General features: G+C 49.5%; 1 protein-coding gene across 1 annotated transcript in view; it reads right to left on the bottom strand.

The window, feature by feature from the left end:
- The window catches only part of rftn1b (raftlin, lipid raft linker 1b), a gene marked incomplete at its 3' end in the record, with an annotated part of 95,479 nt that continues 76,106 nt past the window's right edge, over nucleotides 1-19,373 (bottom strand). Inside the window, exons 8-10 of the mRNA XM_080005806.1 lie at nucleotides 7,272-7,375; nucleotides 1,393-1,468; nucleotides 1-669 (exon numbers count right to left, since the gene is read on the bottom strand). Of these exons, the coding sequence (XP_079861932.1) occupies nucleotides 1-669; nucleotides 1,393-1,468; nucleotides 7,272-7,375 (849 nt within the window). The remainder of the gene's footprint in view (nucleotides 670-1,392; nucleotides 1,469-7,271; nucleotides 7,376-19,373) is intronic.

Genomic DNA, 19,373 nt, shown 5'->3' with positions numbered 1-19,373 from the left:
CTATTCCTGAGCTTCTCCAGGGCTCCGATCGGTCGGCGGGACCGGCGCCTCGGCCGGCGCTTCCTTGGCCGCGACCGCCCCGCCGCCCGCGTCCCCTTGACCCCCTGACCCCTCGTTCTCTTCCGCCGACTCCACTCCGTTTTCCACCGGCGCCGCCTCCCGCTCCGCCTCCGCCGCCCCCTCCCTCTCCTCCTCTCCGGGATCGCCCTCCCCCACCGCGACCGTGGCCCCAGCCTCTCCGCGTGCCGAAGCCTCCCCGTTCTCCTTCTCCGCTTCCTGCGCGGTCTCTCCCTCTTCACCTTTCTCTTCCTCCTCTGCTTCGCCGTTTCCTGCGCCTCCTTTGTGCCGCGGCCCGGCGCCTCCACCTTCCTCTCCGCCGGCCTCCACGGCGGCTTCGCCCCCGTCGCCTGTCTTTCTCTCCCCCCGCCGGTCTCCCTCTCCCTCATCCGCTCCCTCGCCGTCGTTGCCGCCCCGCCCCTCCACCGGCGGCTTCTCCCTCTCATCCGAGCTCCTGTCTTGCTCTCTCACCGCCTTTTCCCCGTCTTCGGGAACCCTGGGATGCTCCGGATCCTTCTCCGCCGCCGTCGTTTTGTTTTTCTTCTTCCCGCTCTTGGACGCATCCTTGAAGCCGTTCTTGTTGGACTTGCTCCGGGATTTGAAGATCAGTTTCTGGAAAAAAAGGGAAAACGCAGAGTTTACAGCGACGTGTTTGCGGAATGTGCCGCCATTCGGTCAGTTTGCTGCCGGGCGTTTGGCTTTGCGTGCAGACTTAATTAAGAATGGATCATAATGGATCTAATATTACTCTTGGATAACACGCTAGTTGTAATGGCTTTCGGTGCTGCAGAGGAGGAAATTGAGGTCATTTTAAGGGAAGCGTGAGACGCCTTCGGTGCCGACCAAGAAAAACGAATTCGGCCAATATATCCTATCTTACCTGGATTATACTCCGAGGGGGACAGAGAGTATCCCGAAACGTTCCTCCAACACAATAGCAATTCCCCCCCGTTTGTCCGTAAAGCCGCGGGGCTATTAGGTGGGCCGTTGCCAGTTTAAATTCAGTTCAATTTCTACATCGGACAAAGACTGGATTCGGAGATTAACGCCGCCGTACGGGGTTGCGGAGGAAGCGTTAGACGCCGCGCTTTCCAAAACGCGGCACATTTGGCCGGGTCGCCTGGGATTCCCTAATATCTCGACCAGAGGGGCTCCATTGTCCACTTGCCCTTGCGCCGCGTGTATTTATCCAGCGGCAACAAAAACAACTGTAGGACTGGGGGTGGGAAGGGGCAGCGCAGCCCCTGGACAGACGGTGAAGCAGGAAACGGAGCAGCTCAGAGGAGAGCCCTCATTGGCCAAGAGCAACACGGGGAGGAATGTCAGGTCACCTACCTTGGACTCCCTCCTCTTTCGGGTCAGGACGGGTCTCTGCAGGAAAACAATCTGTTTGGTGGACAGACTTCCATCACTTAAATACGAGGAAACGGACAGGGGGGGGGGGGGGCACGGGGAAAAATGGTGGGAGAGAAAAAGAAAAAAAGGTGTCACGTTTAAAGGAAGGGATGAAACAAAACCGCCAGAACATTGTCATGCGAACAACTGTAAATGAGAAATGAAATCCTACCTTGCGATCAGACTTTTCGAGTGGATAGGAAAGAAGGATATAGAAGGGTGAGAGCGAGAGAATGAAGCAAACGACCTTGGTGCTTTAGCTGAATGAAGGATTGTGTTGTAGGAAATGAATTTTCACAATTAATTGAACTCCCTTTTAAATGAACCTCTACTGCCAGCAGGATGAACTGGAGCTTCCCAGACAAAGACAGACTAACCAGGCCTTCTATACGACAGCATAGTAGTAGTAGTAGTATAGTATGGTAGTAGTATAGTATAGTAGCACTATAGTATAGTATAGTAGTATAGTGTAGTAGTAATAGTATAGTATAGTACAGTAGTAGTATAGTATGTTTGTAGTATAGTATAGAAGTAGTATACTATAGTAGTAGTATACTATAGTAGTAGTATAGTATAGTATGGTAGTATCTTATCTTATCTTAGTATAGTAGTAGTATAATATAGTAGTAGTTTAGTATAGCATAGTTTAGTAGTAGTATAGTATAGTAGTAGTATAGTATAAGTATAGTAGTAGTATAGTATAGTAGTACAGTACCATAGTAGTATAGTATTGTAGTAGTATTGTTTGGTAGTTATATAGTATTGAATAGTATAGTAGTAGTATAGTGTAGTAGTAGGTATAGTATAGTATAGTACAGTAGTAGTAAGTAGTATAGTATAGTAGTATAGTATAGCATACTATAGTATAGTAGTATAGTATAGTAGTAGTATAATATAGTAGTAGAAATAGTATAGTAGTAGTATAATTTTGTAGTAGAAATAGTATAGTAGTAGTATAATTTTGTAGTATTATAGTATAGTATAGTGGTAGTATAGTAGTAGTATAGTACAGTATACTAGTAGTATGGTAGTAGTACAGTATAGTAGTAGTAAAGTATAGTGTAGTAGTATAGTAGTAGAAGTAGTATAGTAGAAGTAGTATAGTATAGCAGCACGTACTCCTGCAGTACGGACACCAGTGGCGTCACTAGGGTCAGTGTCACCCGGTCCGGTAACTCATGGTTGCGTCCCTTTTTGATTGGACGGGCTGGACGCACGTTTCTCCGGCCGGGTTGTCACCCCCTCTGATGGTGTCACCCCCTCTGATGGTGTCACCCCCTCTGATGGTGTCACCCCCTCTGATGGTGTCACACCCGGAGTGGTCCGCACCCGCCACTGATGATTGTGTGGTAATGGAGGAAACACAATCATCTCCTCCTCTGATCTCTGTGACCATGGGGATCTTGAAATCATTGCCGGTCAAGGCCCCCCAGCCGGACTCCAGCCACACTCCACCCGTCTTCCTGCCACGGCTTGCCGTCATCGCTTCACACTCGGCGGGGGTCGAGGGCCACGGGGGCGACTCTGAACCTTCAAAGCGCCGACGACAGAAGTCACCGGGTTTCTCAGAACATGAAATGCCCGCCCGCTCGCCCCGAGCCTCCTTAAGGAATAATCCCCGATTGATGGCGCGGCCACACTCCTGTGTTCTGAGAGGGATAATCCGCACATGTACTTGAGTTGACAGATTCATCGGGGCAGGAAACACAGATTCAGTTCTGAGTGGGCTTCCTGTCTCAAACGCTCTCTCTCTCTCTCTCTCTCTCTCTCCCTCTCATCTTCGTCATGCAGGAACCTTTTGCCCAGACACGTGCTCTCTCTCTCTCTCTCTCTCTCTCTCTCTCTCTCTCTCTCTCTCGCTAACAAGTCCTCTCAGCTCTACCACTCATCTATCTCCTGTGTCGGCCCGATTATTGACGGTTTTAATACTCATCTCTCATTTATTCCCCTTCTCCCTCTCTTTCTCTCTCCCTCTCTCTCGCTCTCCCTCTCTCTCGCTCTCCCTCTCTCTCGCCCCTGCATGGTTTGAAAAGGATGTGCTCTTCCGTGCAATTGGAAGACACTGGTTCGATAACAGAGGCAGACACGCGCACGCACGCGTAATCGCCGGTGCAAACTCGCACGCGGGGCCGAGCGGGGACTCGGGTTAAGCTCGCTGCGCCAGATGAAGGATGATGCCAGGTTGATGATTGCGGCACAACACTAAAATTGCTGCAAATCCTCGCTCTGTCATCATGAAATGGACTTGGAGGCTCCTCCGCTAAAAGGCTTTCTCTCCCTCTAAGCCGCCTTCCCGCCTGCCACGCCCTCTCTCTCCCATTACCGCCTCCCGCCCACCATTCATCCCCACCCCCCCTGCTATTTTCTGAGCTGTCGGAGCGCCGGACGGCTCCGGGGCCGATCAAGGGGGGGAGGCGGGGCCGACGAAACCGGAGTTCCCGGAAAAAGCGGCAGAACCGTAAGGGCAGGAAGGGCGCTTCGGAAAATGACGGGCCTTTGCCGAACCGGGTGTGAGCGTCGCCGTGGTACCTCTGAAGCCTCACGGGAGAGCAATAGCCCGTGTGTATTTTGGGAGCATGGGAAGGTACAGCACCTGTTGGTGGCTCCATCTGCAAAGAGGGGAAAAAAAAAAAACCCTGCCGCCGCAGTCAAATCTGATTTCCACGCTTTCCCCCGGGAAAAAAAAACCAAAAAACAATGTTTTCGTGGGAAATTAAGATCGCCGGACATTTTTCATATGCGTTTAGACCACAGATGACTGCACAGCTTTTAAAGTGCCGTAGTGAGGTCAAATTGAGTTGAGTTGAGTTTCACGTCACGCTCGACCAGTTTCCTGACGATAGTTCACGACATTTCGTCTCTGTTTTCGGGATTTATTAATTTATTTTTTTAAATTTGCACAACATGGTGAGAGAGCTGCCTCGGCATTACCTCCTGGTCGGTTGACTACATTCGAAAAGCCTGGTTGCTAAAGCGCTGCCGCTTTCGTTGGAATCCGACGGACAGAAAATTGGGCAAACGTAAGTAGCTGTCGTTGCGGGGGGGACCGGGACGTTTCAAAAATGTAAAAAACCCAAGTTGTCATCAGGAAAAAAAATCACCGAGGTTCGTGTAAATGTGAAACGTCCGCGCTGAGCAGTAAGACGGGCGAAAATCTCCACTCGACAGGGGCGCGGCCCCGTTACCCCGCCCGTAAGAATGTGGGTGAATGTCCAGTGTGTAGTTTGTAAAAATGGCTTCTCCCGCTCAACGTATTTCCAGTGTTCCGCGGTTTACAAAGAGACGCTGGGGGAACCCAAAGCTGGAATATAACTACGCTAATACAACATGAATCCACAGGAATGGAACAGAGCCCGTCCAACAAGGCTCGCCCTGTAAGAGGACTCCGCGAATTAGTTCCGTCGTCCCAGATCGCATTCACACCAGCGGCGTCTGGGAATCGCTGACACACGCACACAGGCGACCTAACCAGACAAAGAGCTTGCTGCCGAGCCCCCCGAGACAAAATAAAAACATGCAGCCCCCCCCCCTTTTAAAAATGCAGTCGGCAACGGCACCAAAAACAAGTGTAATAACTAGAGCTAATCTGAAATAGATCATCAGCCATTATTTTGGCGCCGTAAATGTTTTTTTGAGGGAAACGAGGGAGAGAAATGAGCTTTGTCTTGTATCTAGGCCGACGCTGATTAATTAGTGTTGCACTGTTGTGTTGTGGCATTCTGAAAGGAAAGAGCGAATGGGAGGGAGAGAAGGAAGTTAGTTGTGTGTGTGTGTGTGTGTGGGGGGGGGGGGGGGGGGGGGCGGTAGAATGAAAAAGGAGAGAGGTAATTAATCAGCTTGGCTCGGAAACGGTCGCAAGCGCGAACAGCGGAGTCGGGGGCATAAACAAAACCCTCCCGGTCGCGCGCGGCCGCTTCCGCGGCCAGACGGCTTCGCGGCACAACGCCGTCTCACGGAGGAGGAACCTCCTTCAGCGGGAGTCACTGTCGAGGCCCGTGTGCATTTACGGGTGACAGCGTGTTTCTAACAAGCAAAATACTGATATAGTCATTTGATAAATAAATAAATACACACATACATATTTAAATAAATAAATAAATAAATACATATTTAAATTGCAAAAATGAAAAAAAATATATAAATAAATCAGCTTTACGAGAAATACATATAAATAAAATACTTAATATTGCATTTTGGATATTGTGTATGTCGATATTTATTAAAACGGGTCCATTATACTGCTATAAGTAGTTGTAACTTACTTATATTCGGACTACTTAGTCCCCCTTTTTCCCTTTTTTTCAGTTGTCGCCTATATAAATACTGCCGGAGTGTCGCCAGGCAGACAGTCCGTTCTGCAGGTGCTAAACGGAGTAAAGCACATCGTTCTCTACGCCGCCCAGCCTACGCTGAACCGCGCGGCAAAGCACGCCGGCAGTAATTGACTGTAAGCGGATGTTCGCCGATAATAATAGCGGTTCATGAATTATGAGTCGTTCCGGGGCTCGGCTGCGCAGCCGTTAAACGTTCCTCGGAGGGGAATTTCCGCCCGACACCTGTCGCCGCGGCTGGGAGACTCGGATTTAGGTCGGGGGTTTTTCCCACCGCAAAGTCTCTCGTGTCCCGTGTCGATTTCCCGAGTAGAAGACTCACACCGACCCCGCGCCACGGTCGACTGCATATGAGAGGGGATTCACGGAACAACTTGAGCCTCGACCGAGTCGGAGCAAAGCCGCAGTGATGCGGCACCGTAAACTCGCCTGCTTTCTGTTAAATCAGGGGGTTCGCTGTCTGTCTGTTAAATGTTGGTTTTGCATCACCTATAGCGGTCGCTGAGCGCTCTGCTGTCGAGGAACTTACCACTCTGCTGCAGCTTCTCACTGTGCTCCAATGCAGCCCAGCGGGGCAAACAACATCCGCGGCAACGGGGGAGACTAGAAAAAGGAGGTTGCCGCTTCCTACCGGCAACCCCCGCTGGAGCCAACGTGCTGGATGTACTGCGGCAAAACTTGTTGTGATGTTTAACGTTGAGCTGATGTCTTAGCGTTATTCAAACTTATTATTTTTTTTAAATACCCGGACTATAACGTGAGCAAAGGAGATTCCAGACGTTCCTCCCATTGCACGGCCTTTGCGCGCGGCGATAAGGTGCAGCAGAGCGGTGCGTCTCTCCGTATAAAAGCGATTGGGCAAGGTTGTGTGATGAACACTGGTAATTGATGGAGTCCGACATTTTATAACAGCAAAGCCATCCATTACGTCAACGCGCACATCCCTATTTCCCGCGTATTTCCTCTGCTCTCGGAAGCGCCGGGGACGAAGGACCTCCTGCCTTGTTGCGATTTCCCATCTCGAGACAAATCAAGTCGAAATGACTCTGAATGGAATTGCAATGAACGGAATGTGAGAGCGAAGGTTTCGGCCCTGATGACTTTTGATTGAATTGAGGCAAGTGACTGTGGCGCCGGAAAAGCTGGAACGCAAACACCTGAGATCGACTTGTTAATGAGCAGTAAACACCGGAATAGACACGTGGAAGGAAATAGAACCGTATGTCAAGATCCAAGGATATGAGAGCACCTTCCATTTGATAGAGATGTAGTTTTATTCCCCAACATCATTACACCATCTAAGGTGTATAGATACCATATATAAAGTATATATCTTAAATAACATAATATATACGTGCATATATGCATATATATCATGAAAAAAATCGAAATATGAGCTTGATCTCAATAAAAAAGTAATATTCGTATGATGGTATACTTATAATAAACTTATAATTATACAATAAAAGGCAAAGCGAAGTTTTCTACCTGTTGGTCTTGATGACGGGCGTGGGCAGCACACAGGTGAGTCTCCACCCGTACGTGGCCAGAGACTGGAGCAAGGGGACGTAGTCGGCCTTCACCTGCAAGCCCTGCAGGAAGACACGTGAGAAAACAGCAACATGAATAATAAACGTTATTTACACGCCGTCTAGAAAGTGCTTCCCAGAGCAAATAAAATACATGTATAAGAGAGTAAAACAGTTTAAACAAAGTCCAATGTATTTCACCAGTATGAAGTTGTACTGAAAGGTTTGAAATACAACGGGTCGGCATTCACATAGAAAAAAAAAAAAAAAAACTCAGCCAGAGCCGAATGGAAAGATTTGAAAATTGCAATGAGTTCTGTGAACAAATGACTTTTTTTTTTTTTTTTGTTTTCTTTCCTGTAGACCTTTCTCAGGAATAAACACTTGTGATATACTGGATAGTGCAAGCTACGGCAAATACGGCGGAATTTACATAGCGCTGAATCACACAGTGATTAAATGTTAAATATGTTATTTATAGAGGGATATGTTTAGTCTGGTGTCTATTGGGCGCATAATTAATCGGGGCACCCTGTTCATTCATTGTACTGATGAATGCAGTTTTGCTGATGCGGTATATGAGTACACATGCACACACGCACACACGCACCTCATTTGTAGTGTGTGTGTAGTAGTGTTAAGCGCATGATACATCTGAAGTTGGGATGAGATATCGGTAAGCATTAACTGTAGCAGAAAATATGAGCAAGTAAACAAGCGTCTATTAGATATTATGGCAGTATTCTATCTTCCACGTGCATATTTATGCCGTGTGTGCGTCTGCCTCGCCTCAAACAGAGCGACTAGCTCCGGGGTTAATGCGAGAGTAGGCGCCGTAATTAATTCAATTGTTGATAAATGACTTCCTGTCATTTCTGACCTATCAGAACGCTTGGCTGCATCTTTACATTACGTTTGGCACCATACATCTTGGTCAGGAAACTACATTTTTAATATGCCATGAAACACTTCGCCCACAGCATCAGCACCGGATCCCGCACCCGACGCTGTGATCAGGAATGGATGACGCCGACAAAAGAAATGGCATTCATTTCTTCCAAGGAAACACGCTTCCTGTTCCTGGAGCCGGTTTTCCTTTGGATGATCGTCAAGACCCCGAAACATGCACATCAACGCGTACGCGCGCACGCACACACGCACACACGCACACACATACACACGCACGCGCGCGCACACACACGAAGACACTGTGTACCGCAAAGACACAGCGTCAGGAACTGCGTCACGCACACTCTCGCTCTCATAAATAGATGCACACACACACTCTCTCTCTCTCTCTCTCTCGTCTCACAGGAAGCGTGTGTGGTTTGCCACATGGCTGCTGCGAGGACTCAAACACCACACTTGTGTGAGTACAAACACACTTAACACGTTCTCAGTGCATCGCGCGCCCACGCGCCCACGTAGTCTCTTTAATGGACGTCACATTTTGACACCTTTGAGTAGAAAAACTGCCAGACCTCAAATAATGGACGGAAGAGTAGGGTAGAGTAGAGGTAAAGTTGGGTGGAGGTAGTTTAGGGAGAGGTAGTTTAGGGAAAGGTAGAGGGACATAGAGTTGGGGATGTAGAGCAGAGAAATTTGGAGCAGAGGTGTAGTAGAAGTACTGTAGAGTAGAGGTGTAGTAGAGGTGCTGTAGAGTAGAGGTGTAGTAGAGGTACTGTAGAGTAGAGTACAGGTAGATAAGATAATACTTTATGAATCCCTGGAAGGAAATTCAGGAAAATGAGTAGAGGCAGGTAGAGCAGAGTAGAGTGGAGATGTAGTAGAGTAGAAGTAGGGGTAGAGCAGAGGCAGGTAGAGAAAAGGAGTAGTAGAGGTAGAGGAAGAGTAGAGGTAGAGTAGAAGGAGGTAGAGTAGAGGTAGTGAGGAGTAGAGATAGAATAGAGCAGAGGTAGAGTCAGGGGGAAGAGTAAAAGTAGAGCGGAGGTAGAGAGGAGAGGTATAGTAGAGGGAGGCCGATAAGAGTGGAGGTAGAGCAGAAGTAGAGTAGAGGGAGGTGGAGTGGAGTGGAGGGAGGGAGAGTAGAGTAGAGCTAGAGTAGAGGTAGGTAGAGTAGAGGCAGAGTAAGGGAGGTAGAGAAGATGGAGGTAGAGTAGTTAGAGGTAGAGTAAGGGATGTAGGGAAGAGTAGAGGTGGAGTAGAGTAGAGGGAGGTAGAGTAGAGGCAGAGTAGAGGGAGGAAGAGTAGTTGGAGGTAGAGTAGAGGTAGAGTAGAGGCAGAGTAGAGGGTAGTAGAGTAGATGGAGGTAGGGTAGATGGAGGTAGAGTAGTTGGAGGTAAAGTAAGGGAGGTAGATAAGAGTAGAGGTAGTGTAGAGGGAAGTAGAGAAGATGGAGGTAGAGTAGTTGGAGGTAGAGTAAGGGATGTAGGGAAGAGTAGAGGTTGAGTAGAGTAGAGGGAGGTAGAGCAGAGGCAGAGTAGAGGGAGGTAGAGTAGTTGGAGGTAGAGTAAAGGAGGTCGAGTAAGGGAGGTAGAGTAGAGCTGGAGTGGAGGTAGAGTAGAGGCAGAGTAGAGGGTAGTAGAGTAGATGGAGGTAGGGTAGATGGAGGTAGAGTAGTTGGAGTTAGAGTAAGGGAGGTAGAGCAGAGTAGAGGGAAGTAGAGTAAATGGAGGTAGAGCAGTTGGAGGTAGAGTAAGGGAGGTAGAGAAGAGCAGAGGTGGAGTAGAGGGAGAGTAGTGGGGAAATAGAGGCAGGTGGATTGTTTATTTATATTTTGTGGAACTGATGGTGGATGTGCCTCTGAACGTCTGTGGTGTTTTAGAAACACACGCCGCCCACGCAGACGCTCCCTTTGGTGCCGGCGCTAATTAACGGTGACAACACAGACGAGGCAGCACAGCACAGGATGAAGCTCACCACCGCCCCTCACGTTCCAAACCGCCTCCGTCTTCGTACAGCCCGGCGCACTCACGCACGACGGGGACCCCGTCACGCATACCCAAGCCTTTCGTTATCCTTTCCATGCGTATAACGACGTTTGCCGTGTGGCGCCATGGCAACTCGACTTTCCGTCGGTTACGCCAATGGCGGCCCCGCGATGACCGCCGCAGTCATTTTACCGGGGTTTTTGCGGGGTTTTCTGTGATTGTTTATGGGGTCGGGGTCGGGGTGGCGGATCGGTGTGCAGAGCGCCGCACGTCGCGCCGCAGACTTGTAGCGACGGAGTAGTGCTCACTTCAGCCCACCACAGCATGGAACACCCCAAACACTCCATCCTTCTTCCTCCAGCTTCTACCGCTCTGACGGAAAAGCCTTCAGCCGCAGGTCATCTGCAGGTCGAGCGCTGGCAGCGGCCCACGGCCCCCGGGCCCGGGACACGGGACGGGAGACACGGGTCTCCCGCTCTAACGGTTATTTCCACTGGCATCGCCTTCCATGTATCTTTGGATGGAGGTTGCAGGCTGGAACATCTTCGTTTTATACGTTTTATGTTGGAACCACTCCCAGAAATGCCCCCCCCCCCCCCCCCGCAGCCTGCCTTAAAAGTAAATTGGGAAATCATTTTGCTGTAATGGCTTTGCCGCCGCTGCTTGGAATTTACAGTCTCCTCTCTTTCTGACTTATTATCCCTGACCACCAAGCCGCCTCCGCGGTCTGAGAGCGCGGCTAGACACGGCTAGATCGCGTCGCCAAGTTCAAAGCCGGAGCACAAGGTAAACCGGGAGCGAATGGAGGGATGAGGGAGGGATGTTCCCACCGGCCTTCGTTGGAAAAAAAAAAAAAAAACGACACCAAAAAAAAGTTTGATTCTTCGAGGGAGAAGTTATAGTCGACTCCCCTTGCTCGAGGGCTTCGCAGCGGCAGATGCCGCGGGGGATTCTGTTCATCCGGCTGAGATCCGTGCTCGCCCAGCCCGTTTAGTCTGCGGCCGTCCCCAACTCCAAACCGTCATCGCCAGCCGTTATTAAAAGCACCGAGGACCTCCCTTGTGAGTAAAGAGCCGAGGGGCGAGCCAGGGAGCGCCGTGGGTGGAGCCGGGGTCGACCGGAAGTTGAAAGTTCGGGGCTGGGAATTTCGAATAAAAAAGCCCTTTTGCTCGTCCCCGCAGGGCGGGCGCAACGAGACCTGCCTCGGGTTTCCTCCGTCGCACCGCGCACGACTGTTGGAGTTTATGTTCCGCTGTTTACCCGCCCGGCAAACCGCGAACGTCTTCAGAGAGGTCGTGTTAACACTCGCCATGCGGCACATCGGCGGACGGGGGGGGGGTTTGACTTGGCTCGGCGGCAGCACCTCACTCGCTTCAGAAAGGCTTTCGCCGTCACATTCACAGCCCATCCCCCCCCCCCCCCCCCCCACCTTGTAAACAGCTTCCAGGGAGCGACGTGTCTGGAAAGTGACTCATCAGCCGGGCTATCAGCAACGCCGTCACGTGTCGGTGCCGGAGGAGGCGCGCGCTCGCACTTGGGGGGGGGCAGTGCAAATTACCCCGCCTCTATCTGGGTCACCTCACCGCAGCGGGAGAGAATCCAGATATCAAGGCGGTGAGGTATGCTCTAACGATGCCTCCCCTGGCACCCTGTCTGCGGTGACGCGGGGGGGGGGAGGCGCACGGAGCACACACGCGACGCACCAACAGGGACATTCGTAAGACGCAAACACACGTTGAAAAACTCGACTTTTTTGGGAGGCGCAAAAAAAAAAAAAAAAAAAAAAAAAAGGAAAGGCCCCCATTTGCTCCTATGTACTTCTGTCTAGGCTCTTTGCCTGGTCAGCGGCTGGCCCGGCTTTTCCAGCAAGAATGCACTAATCCGGCCCCAGCCCGCACGAGTGACCGAAACACCCCCCCCCCCCCAAAAAAAATCAATCAATCATGAATTTGCAGTGAAGGCAAACTTTGGAGAACGGGAGGTGAAGACGAGGACAAACCCAGGGGTTTGGGGGGGAACCGTTGCAGTTTCGAATGGGGCCCCTGGGACTCGCGGCGCAATCTGCCAAACGCGGACGATCCGACGGAACACCGCTTCAATTAGAAATACCTTCTCAGGACCGTGACTCACGGCGCCCCCCCCGCTGTGCCCGTGCGAGGTGTCCTCCCCGCGCCCGGAGGCCCCTCATCGCGAGACTCGGCCGTCACGCCGGCGCCGCGAAGCGGGCTCCCTAATCTCATCTCGGACACGATTTGGTTTCCCGGAGGCGGCGGGCGGGGACCGCCCTTCAAAGCCGACGGCTTCGGGGGAGGTTGAGTGACAACAATGTCGGCGCTGTTAAGCTGCCATCGGCTCGCTGGAGCTTTTTTTTTTTCTTCTCTCTTTCGGGGACGCCGCTTCTCCCGAATCGGGATTTCCGACTGAAACGGACTTTGAAGGCCCTCATCCGCCGCAGCGGACATCTTCTTTTTATTTGGTTCTTCTCGCCGTCGGAAGAGGTGGTGTAGGGGCGGGATTTCCTTAAGAACTGGGTTGGGGCCTCGCGAAAAGATCAGACGACGAGTTGAAGTCCCGTGAAATCATCAAACCGCATCTCCAGAGCGGCGGGGGCAGGGGGGGATTAATTCATAGCGAGAGGCGTGGGCTAGTATCTAAAATAAACATCTTAGAGTCAAAAGAAAAATGTGATAATACAAAATTATAACAGATGGGACTATTTGGCCAAGACACTTTCTGACCATTTCATCAAAACTTTCAAACCAGTGGAGTTTTATGTCTGTTTCATGCATGATCGCCTTTATATTTATATATGTATTGGATTTATTTATTGATTCATTCACTTATTTTTCGAAACTGCTTGTTCATTTGAGATCACTCATACTCTCATTTTGATTGATTACTGATAACAAATTCCCACCGAGGGAGCCAGGGGCAAATTAAAAACGACCTGGAAGTGGCGGGCGAAACTTCCCGGGACCCTTTACCGAGTAGCTCCTCATTGACTCTGGCTCACAGGTTCACCATTACTGGTTTAAGTTAATCGGGAGGGACAGGCTTGCCCATCTTTGAATCATTGTTCCTGCGAGCCGATGCGTGGAAAAAAATAAAATGAAATGGCTCGACACGGTTTTCAAAAGGAACGCGCCGCCCTTTGAAGATCAACGACCGTCTCCCAGAAAAGTCAGCCTCCGCGCAGGTTCCACGTCGACCGATCAAGGCGCCTCGCACGGACTTCCATCTTCAGCCTGTCCTCCCTCCGAGGGAGCGGACGCTGGGGCGCCGAAGCAGCCGGAGCGCCGCGCGCACTGCCGTGAGCGCCGCCTGCGCCGGCGCCGCGCTACTTATGCAGCAGCGAACGTTAAAAGAGGCGGCTATCGCCGCCGCCATCACAGCGTGTCTCGGCAATTTCCGTGTCACATCTAATCAGGTGCGGCGCCCGGTGTGTCTGTGTGTGTGTGTGTGTGTGTGTGTGTGTGTCTGTGTGTTCCATCTGTCGCAGCCCCCCACCCGCCATGAATTATTTATGAAACCACCACCGTTTTATTAGTCATGAATTCACTTGAGATGCAAAAGTTAGCAAATACAGTCCTCACGGGGCACTCAGGGCGCCGGGGTTGGGTTCTTCTTCTGGCAGGTGCATTACAGGGATTCCTGTTGGGGCAATAAAGAGTCCACCGGGGCTTCCAGGAAACCAAAGAGGTTCCGGGCTCCGAGACTCTCTCAAGAACCCCGCGCGCCGATGCATTTTCAAATAAAGACTTATCAGCACTGCCGGTGATATCCCATATTACCCATGTCCTGATAGCACATGATGAAGTGGCTCATTCCTGCTTTGGATGAACAAACCCACCTATGTGTACTGTGTGTGTACGCGTTTGCATGTGGGAGGATGGAGGCAATCGGAGCGCCGGGGTTCAGTGTGCCTATAGAGCGGGTGAAGTTGAGGGTGGCGGCCAAGCTGGATGTTGGATTCTACTTTGGTCTGGGTTTGGCGCCGCGTCTCACCACGTCACTGTCCCGCTCACAGTGTAAACACGACAGAGAATAATAACAAAATCGTTTTATTCGATAATCCTACACTTTGTTTGCATTAAGAGCAACCACACGTTACAACCCCCCCCCCCCCCCCCCCCCCCCCCCCAAAAAAAAAATCGAATGAGGACAGTCCTTCAGAGAGAGTTTTAAAAACAGCTGTGAATAGAAGCTCTGTAGTGTGACACAGAAGCATCCATCGGTTGCACCGCGGTTCCTTTACGTCACGGGTCATTTCAACCACGGAGGGCTCCAAATTCTTAGAAGTTTGCCTTAATATTGTGCAAACCACAGGTATTGCAGTTTGTGCCTCCTGTGCTTGTTGTGCCACTTACATCTGCTTTGGGAGAAACCAGTGTTCCGGGAAGAAGAAGTAGTTCCTGCTAATGCACTCTACCCCTCTTGATAAATGGGACCTTTTAGGGCCAAGGGCCGCAGCTCTTGGCAAGCACATAGGGGCCTTCTGAAAGGAGTTCTCAAGGAGAGCAACTTTTGTTTGGTTGCATTGCTGCTGTTCCTGTAAGGCTCAGTGTTGGAGGGTTCGGGGGTTTTCAGTTCATTATGTCCAAGGCCACTTTCGTATAGAGTTTTCTTGTCCTGGTATAGGAGGTAAGAGACGGGAGCCGGAGGAGCTCCACAACGGAGGCCATGAGAAGTTTTTTTTCCGCGCCGAGCGCTCCACCCGGTTCCACTCGAGGGCTATTTCGGTAGTTTTGTTTACGTGATGCACAGGGAAATGTGTGTCAACTTTTTGTTGGATGTGTTCAGGGAATCCACATGAAAATATAAATAAATAAATAAATAAATAAAAAATCCTCACTGGGTTGTTTTTCCTAATTAAAACTATCAAAGTGAAATGAATCTTTCGAGTTAATTTAGCAAAGAGCTGAATGAGGAGAAAGGGGCTCTCCGTTTTAAATTCAATTCTACTTAAGATATACACCACACTGGATTATATTAAATGACATTGTACTAAAATAATACTGCAGCCTGGTGAGCCCGACCAATCAGACCTCCACTTCAGAACTCAATATTCCTGTCATTGCAGGAATCAGCTCAGGTCCTTAAAATATCACAAGGTGATGCCGGACTTTTAATAACCTAGTCGGGGTTTGTGCTACCACGGACCTGGTTGTCGGCCCTGTGACGCGGATCTATAATCCTCAAACTCTGGGAACCGGCTTTATTAAATGCCAGATCCCCGGGGGAAGGCATTTATAATCAATGACTTAATTACTGACTACATCCTGGAATTCATGTTTTTCGCTGAAACTTGGCTCAGTACAAGCTCCGCTCGTCTGGAGGCGACTCCCTTAACTTTGAACTCTGTAATGTCTGTAGATCTGAGGGGAGGGAAGGTGCAGCGGCTCCTTTCCTCTGATGTCTTTTGATGTAAGCAACTCTCAAGAAAAATCTCCAGGATTTTGCTTCCTTTGAATGCCCTCACAAACCACGCCGAAGCGCTCTTTTCCGGTGATCCGCCTGTATCGGTCGTCTGAACGTTCCAGTGGTTTTATCCAGGAACGTGCTGGAGACATCGGTCGTGCAAAGTCAGAAAACGTTGCAGCGCCTGGACCAATTTTCACAACATTTTGCTGACAGAATGCTTTTAATTTTGTCCAATAATAGGCCCGGCTATCGTGAATCTTCATTGGCGTCCGCCGCTTTCCAGCCAGTTTCCAGCCGGTCGTCAATCTTCCGTTCCGCAGCAAAATCACTGAATTCCGTCCATAAACCTCATGACGGCCCCATGATGTTTTCATGATGTTTTAGCTGGTTTGCATCCTGCTCGAACAGATGTTGTTTTTCTGTGTTTTCTTTCTTTCTTGGTCATTTAAATGATATGGTTGATAAGGTTGCGTGTGTGGTCCCGCGGAGGTCAGTCGTTGGTCCCCTGTTGCTCAGTCTCCGCACGCTCCCATGAGGTCATACCCTCCAGGAAACACAGCGCAAGCTCGCGTGATTACACCGACGGCGCGGAGCCCTACGTATCCTTTTACCTTTGAGCCAGCGGCATCTCTTAGGTCATCTGGCGCCGGCGGATTCCTTTCTCCCGCCGGAGTGAGATGAACATTTGGAGAGGCTGCGTTCGGTTGCCACGCCGACCACCTGCTGGAACACTCTGCCTGAGCCACTGGATCTGGCCCGTCACTATCGATATTCAAAAGCAGGCTTAAACCATTCCGGTTTTCATCTGTACTTGATTACGTTGTCTTTTCTTTTTAACCTCTGTTTTTCTCCTTCCCTGTATATTTTGTGCATGTTTTTAGGTGCTGTATGTATGCATTCATGCATATCCGTGCTACTATATACATGTGCATCTGCTTTTAAAGTTGTATTTTCTTCTCTGTGCGGCACATTGTATTTCATGCTGAATGAGCTGTGTTATATACATAGATTTTGCAAGCTTGCTAAAGCAAAGTTCATTAACATTTGTGCAAAGCGGTGCTTTGTCTTGTCCAGTGATCCTCATCTCAGTGAATGGACCACCTTGAGGGCTGGAAGCCATCCAAGGCCTCAGGCAGCGGTTCCCAATCTGCAGCCCGAGGAGTCTGAAGTGGCCTTCTTAGAAGGCCCCGGCAAAATGAGGAACAGTTATATTTCGCCATGATTTCATTTGAAGAAAGTAATCATAATTAGGGAGTCTTTCAGGACTGGAACCATGACTGGATTATTTCCAAACGTTAGTTCTCGCCTCGGTTATGTTCCCGTGTAAGGGGCATACGCAATATTTAAAATTCACAAAAAAAACAAAAATATAAATCTTCCCACGCTGGGAATGTGGTGTCATTGGACTGATCAAATGCAGATTGTAGTGTATTTTGTATAAGGGATATGTTTTTAATTTACTTTCCCGAAGTGTTTTGAAACTCATAACACTCCCCGCTAATCCCCGTCCACGTCACGCTGGTCCTGTTCCTTCTAATCGGAGCCAGGCCACACTGCGAAAACAGCACGGTATCTTTTAGTCCGGATCATTACGTGGATCTGGGCTGGATTTGGGATGGAGGAAGCATGACTCAGACCATTTCTTTGGCCAGCTCCGGGCCCTTACAAAACCAGATTTATTTTTTATTTAAATTTTTTTTTTTTTTGCAGATCTGTAGCAGTTATTGGCCACTGTGCAAATGGAAAATCAACCTTAGGGATCCATCCCAGTGTCACTTTGATAAGAGGGGAGATTTTTCATCATTTTACAGCATCCTACGATCCAAATCAGTTGCATTTTTTTACTTTTAAAAAGTTATGAAATCGATACTTTTTGACACGAGCGTTTCGTTCTTCCCCCCCCCCCCCCCCCCCCCCCCCCCCACTTCTGCAGCTCTGAAACGTTTATGTAATTACGTGTCGCATCACTTATAACCACTTTTGTTCCAAACTGACAAAACCGAATGAAACATGTTCCCAACAACCCGCTGGAACGAGTTACCAGGTCCGCGGCGCGGCGCTTCCTCCGCGGCGAGAGGAGCTGACATTCGCGGCGCATGAAAGCAGCATCTGTTTGTGAGCTCGCCATGGCGCTCCTATTGAAAAAAAACAACAAAAAAAACAAAAAAAACACCTGTTGGTGTTGCCGAATGAAAAGCGGTGCCCTTTTCTCATGCAAATACCCAGATTAGTCGCAGGTTGATTAAAAAGTTGACTATTGTTTTATTTTTTTTGTTTGTTTTGTTTTGTTTTGGTTCCCCCCCCCCCACCCCCTTCGGCGCTGCACTGACACCGTTCCCTGAAATATCTCCTCTTTCCAATTGAGCACAATGTTATTGATTGCCTACTCAGTGAAACAGCTTGTTTTTCTGTTTTGTGAGCTCCATAAATCCAACCACCTGTCTGGTTTTGGGCTAAACGGCCGTGTTAAGCACTGGGGAGACGATAAAGAATACCGGGGGAGGAAAGAAAAATAAAAACGCAACCCAACCCAATCAATATTCTGCATTATTTCCCTTTTCCCGCTGTAATTATCACAGCAGTGAAATGATAATGAGCTGAAGGGATACTTTGCATATTAATTTAAGGCTGTTATGTTGGGGAAGAAAAAAAAAATACAGTTGATGATGATGGAGACCCTCTTTTGTGAGGGAACGCACCGCCGAGCTAATGTCGCCGTGGCGGTAAAAACTCATTTATATCTCATCTTTTCCTTTTTTATTTGTTCACGAACTCGCAGCTTACACGTTTTATTGGATCTCTCAGTCAGGCCGCGGCGGTTGCTTTGGCGGCCGCTCGGCGTCGACAGTTCTAAAGCAGCTTTGAAATCAATTAAGTCGGGGCTGAACTCTCTTGTCATTCCAAAATGTAGAAAGGCTGGTAGTGTCGGAGCGGGTTGCTTTGCAGGATTCCTCTTTTTTTTTAATTTTTATTATTCCGTCTCTCTCTCGCTCTCTCTCTCTCTTTCTTCACTATCGGCACATGCGGTCATCAGCGGCAGACTGGACAATCACACAGACACGTTTAGGGGACAAAAGTCTCCTTTCACACTCGGACGGCCCTGGGGCTGCAAAGTCTAAATTCGATTACTGAGATAGCATCGGAAAACATACGCACGCACGCACGCACGCACGCGCGCGCGCGCGTGCGCACACACACACACACACACACATCCACAAAGTCACTATTATGCACTCTTTAAAACACCCGGAAACCAACATGACAGTAAAAAGGCCACAAAGCCCTCGCAAGGAGACAGAAATCAATTTCCAACTCGGAACTTGTGCTAAGCAGATACGCGACTGTAATCGTGCAGATAAGAGGTTTGTGTGCTTCAGATAAGACAGGCCACTGCGACACATGTCCCACAAATTGAGATCTGGATGATTTGCCTTCAGGATTTGTGTGTGTGTGTGTGTGTGTGTGTGTGTGTGTGTGTGTGTGTGTGTGTGTGTGTGTGTGTGTGTGTGTGTGAGTGTGTGTGTGTAGGATGTCGATCAGACTTCTTCATCCTCACATCCCTTTTTCTAGGTTTATTGTTTCTTTTTGGAGTTCATTTACAGAACAGTGGTTCCAGTGGTTTATCCTCTGGTTGGAAATAGAAAGGGAACATTAATGACTGGAAGGGCTCAACACACACACATGCACGCATGCACACAAACGCACGCACGCACGCATGCGTGCACTTATGCACGCACGCACGCACGCAC

Source organism: Zeus faber, assembly GCF_960531495.2.
Source record: "Zeus faber genome assembly, chromosome: 8".
Taxonomy (NCBI): domain Eukaryota; kingdom Metazoa; phylum Chordata; class Actinopteri; order Zeiformes; family Zeidae; genus Zeus; species Zeus faber.
This window is presented reverse-complemented; position numbering and strand designations above follow the sequence as displayed.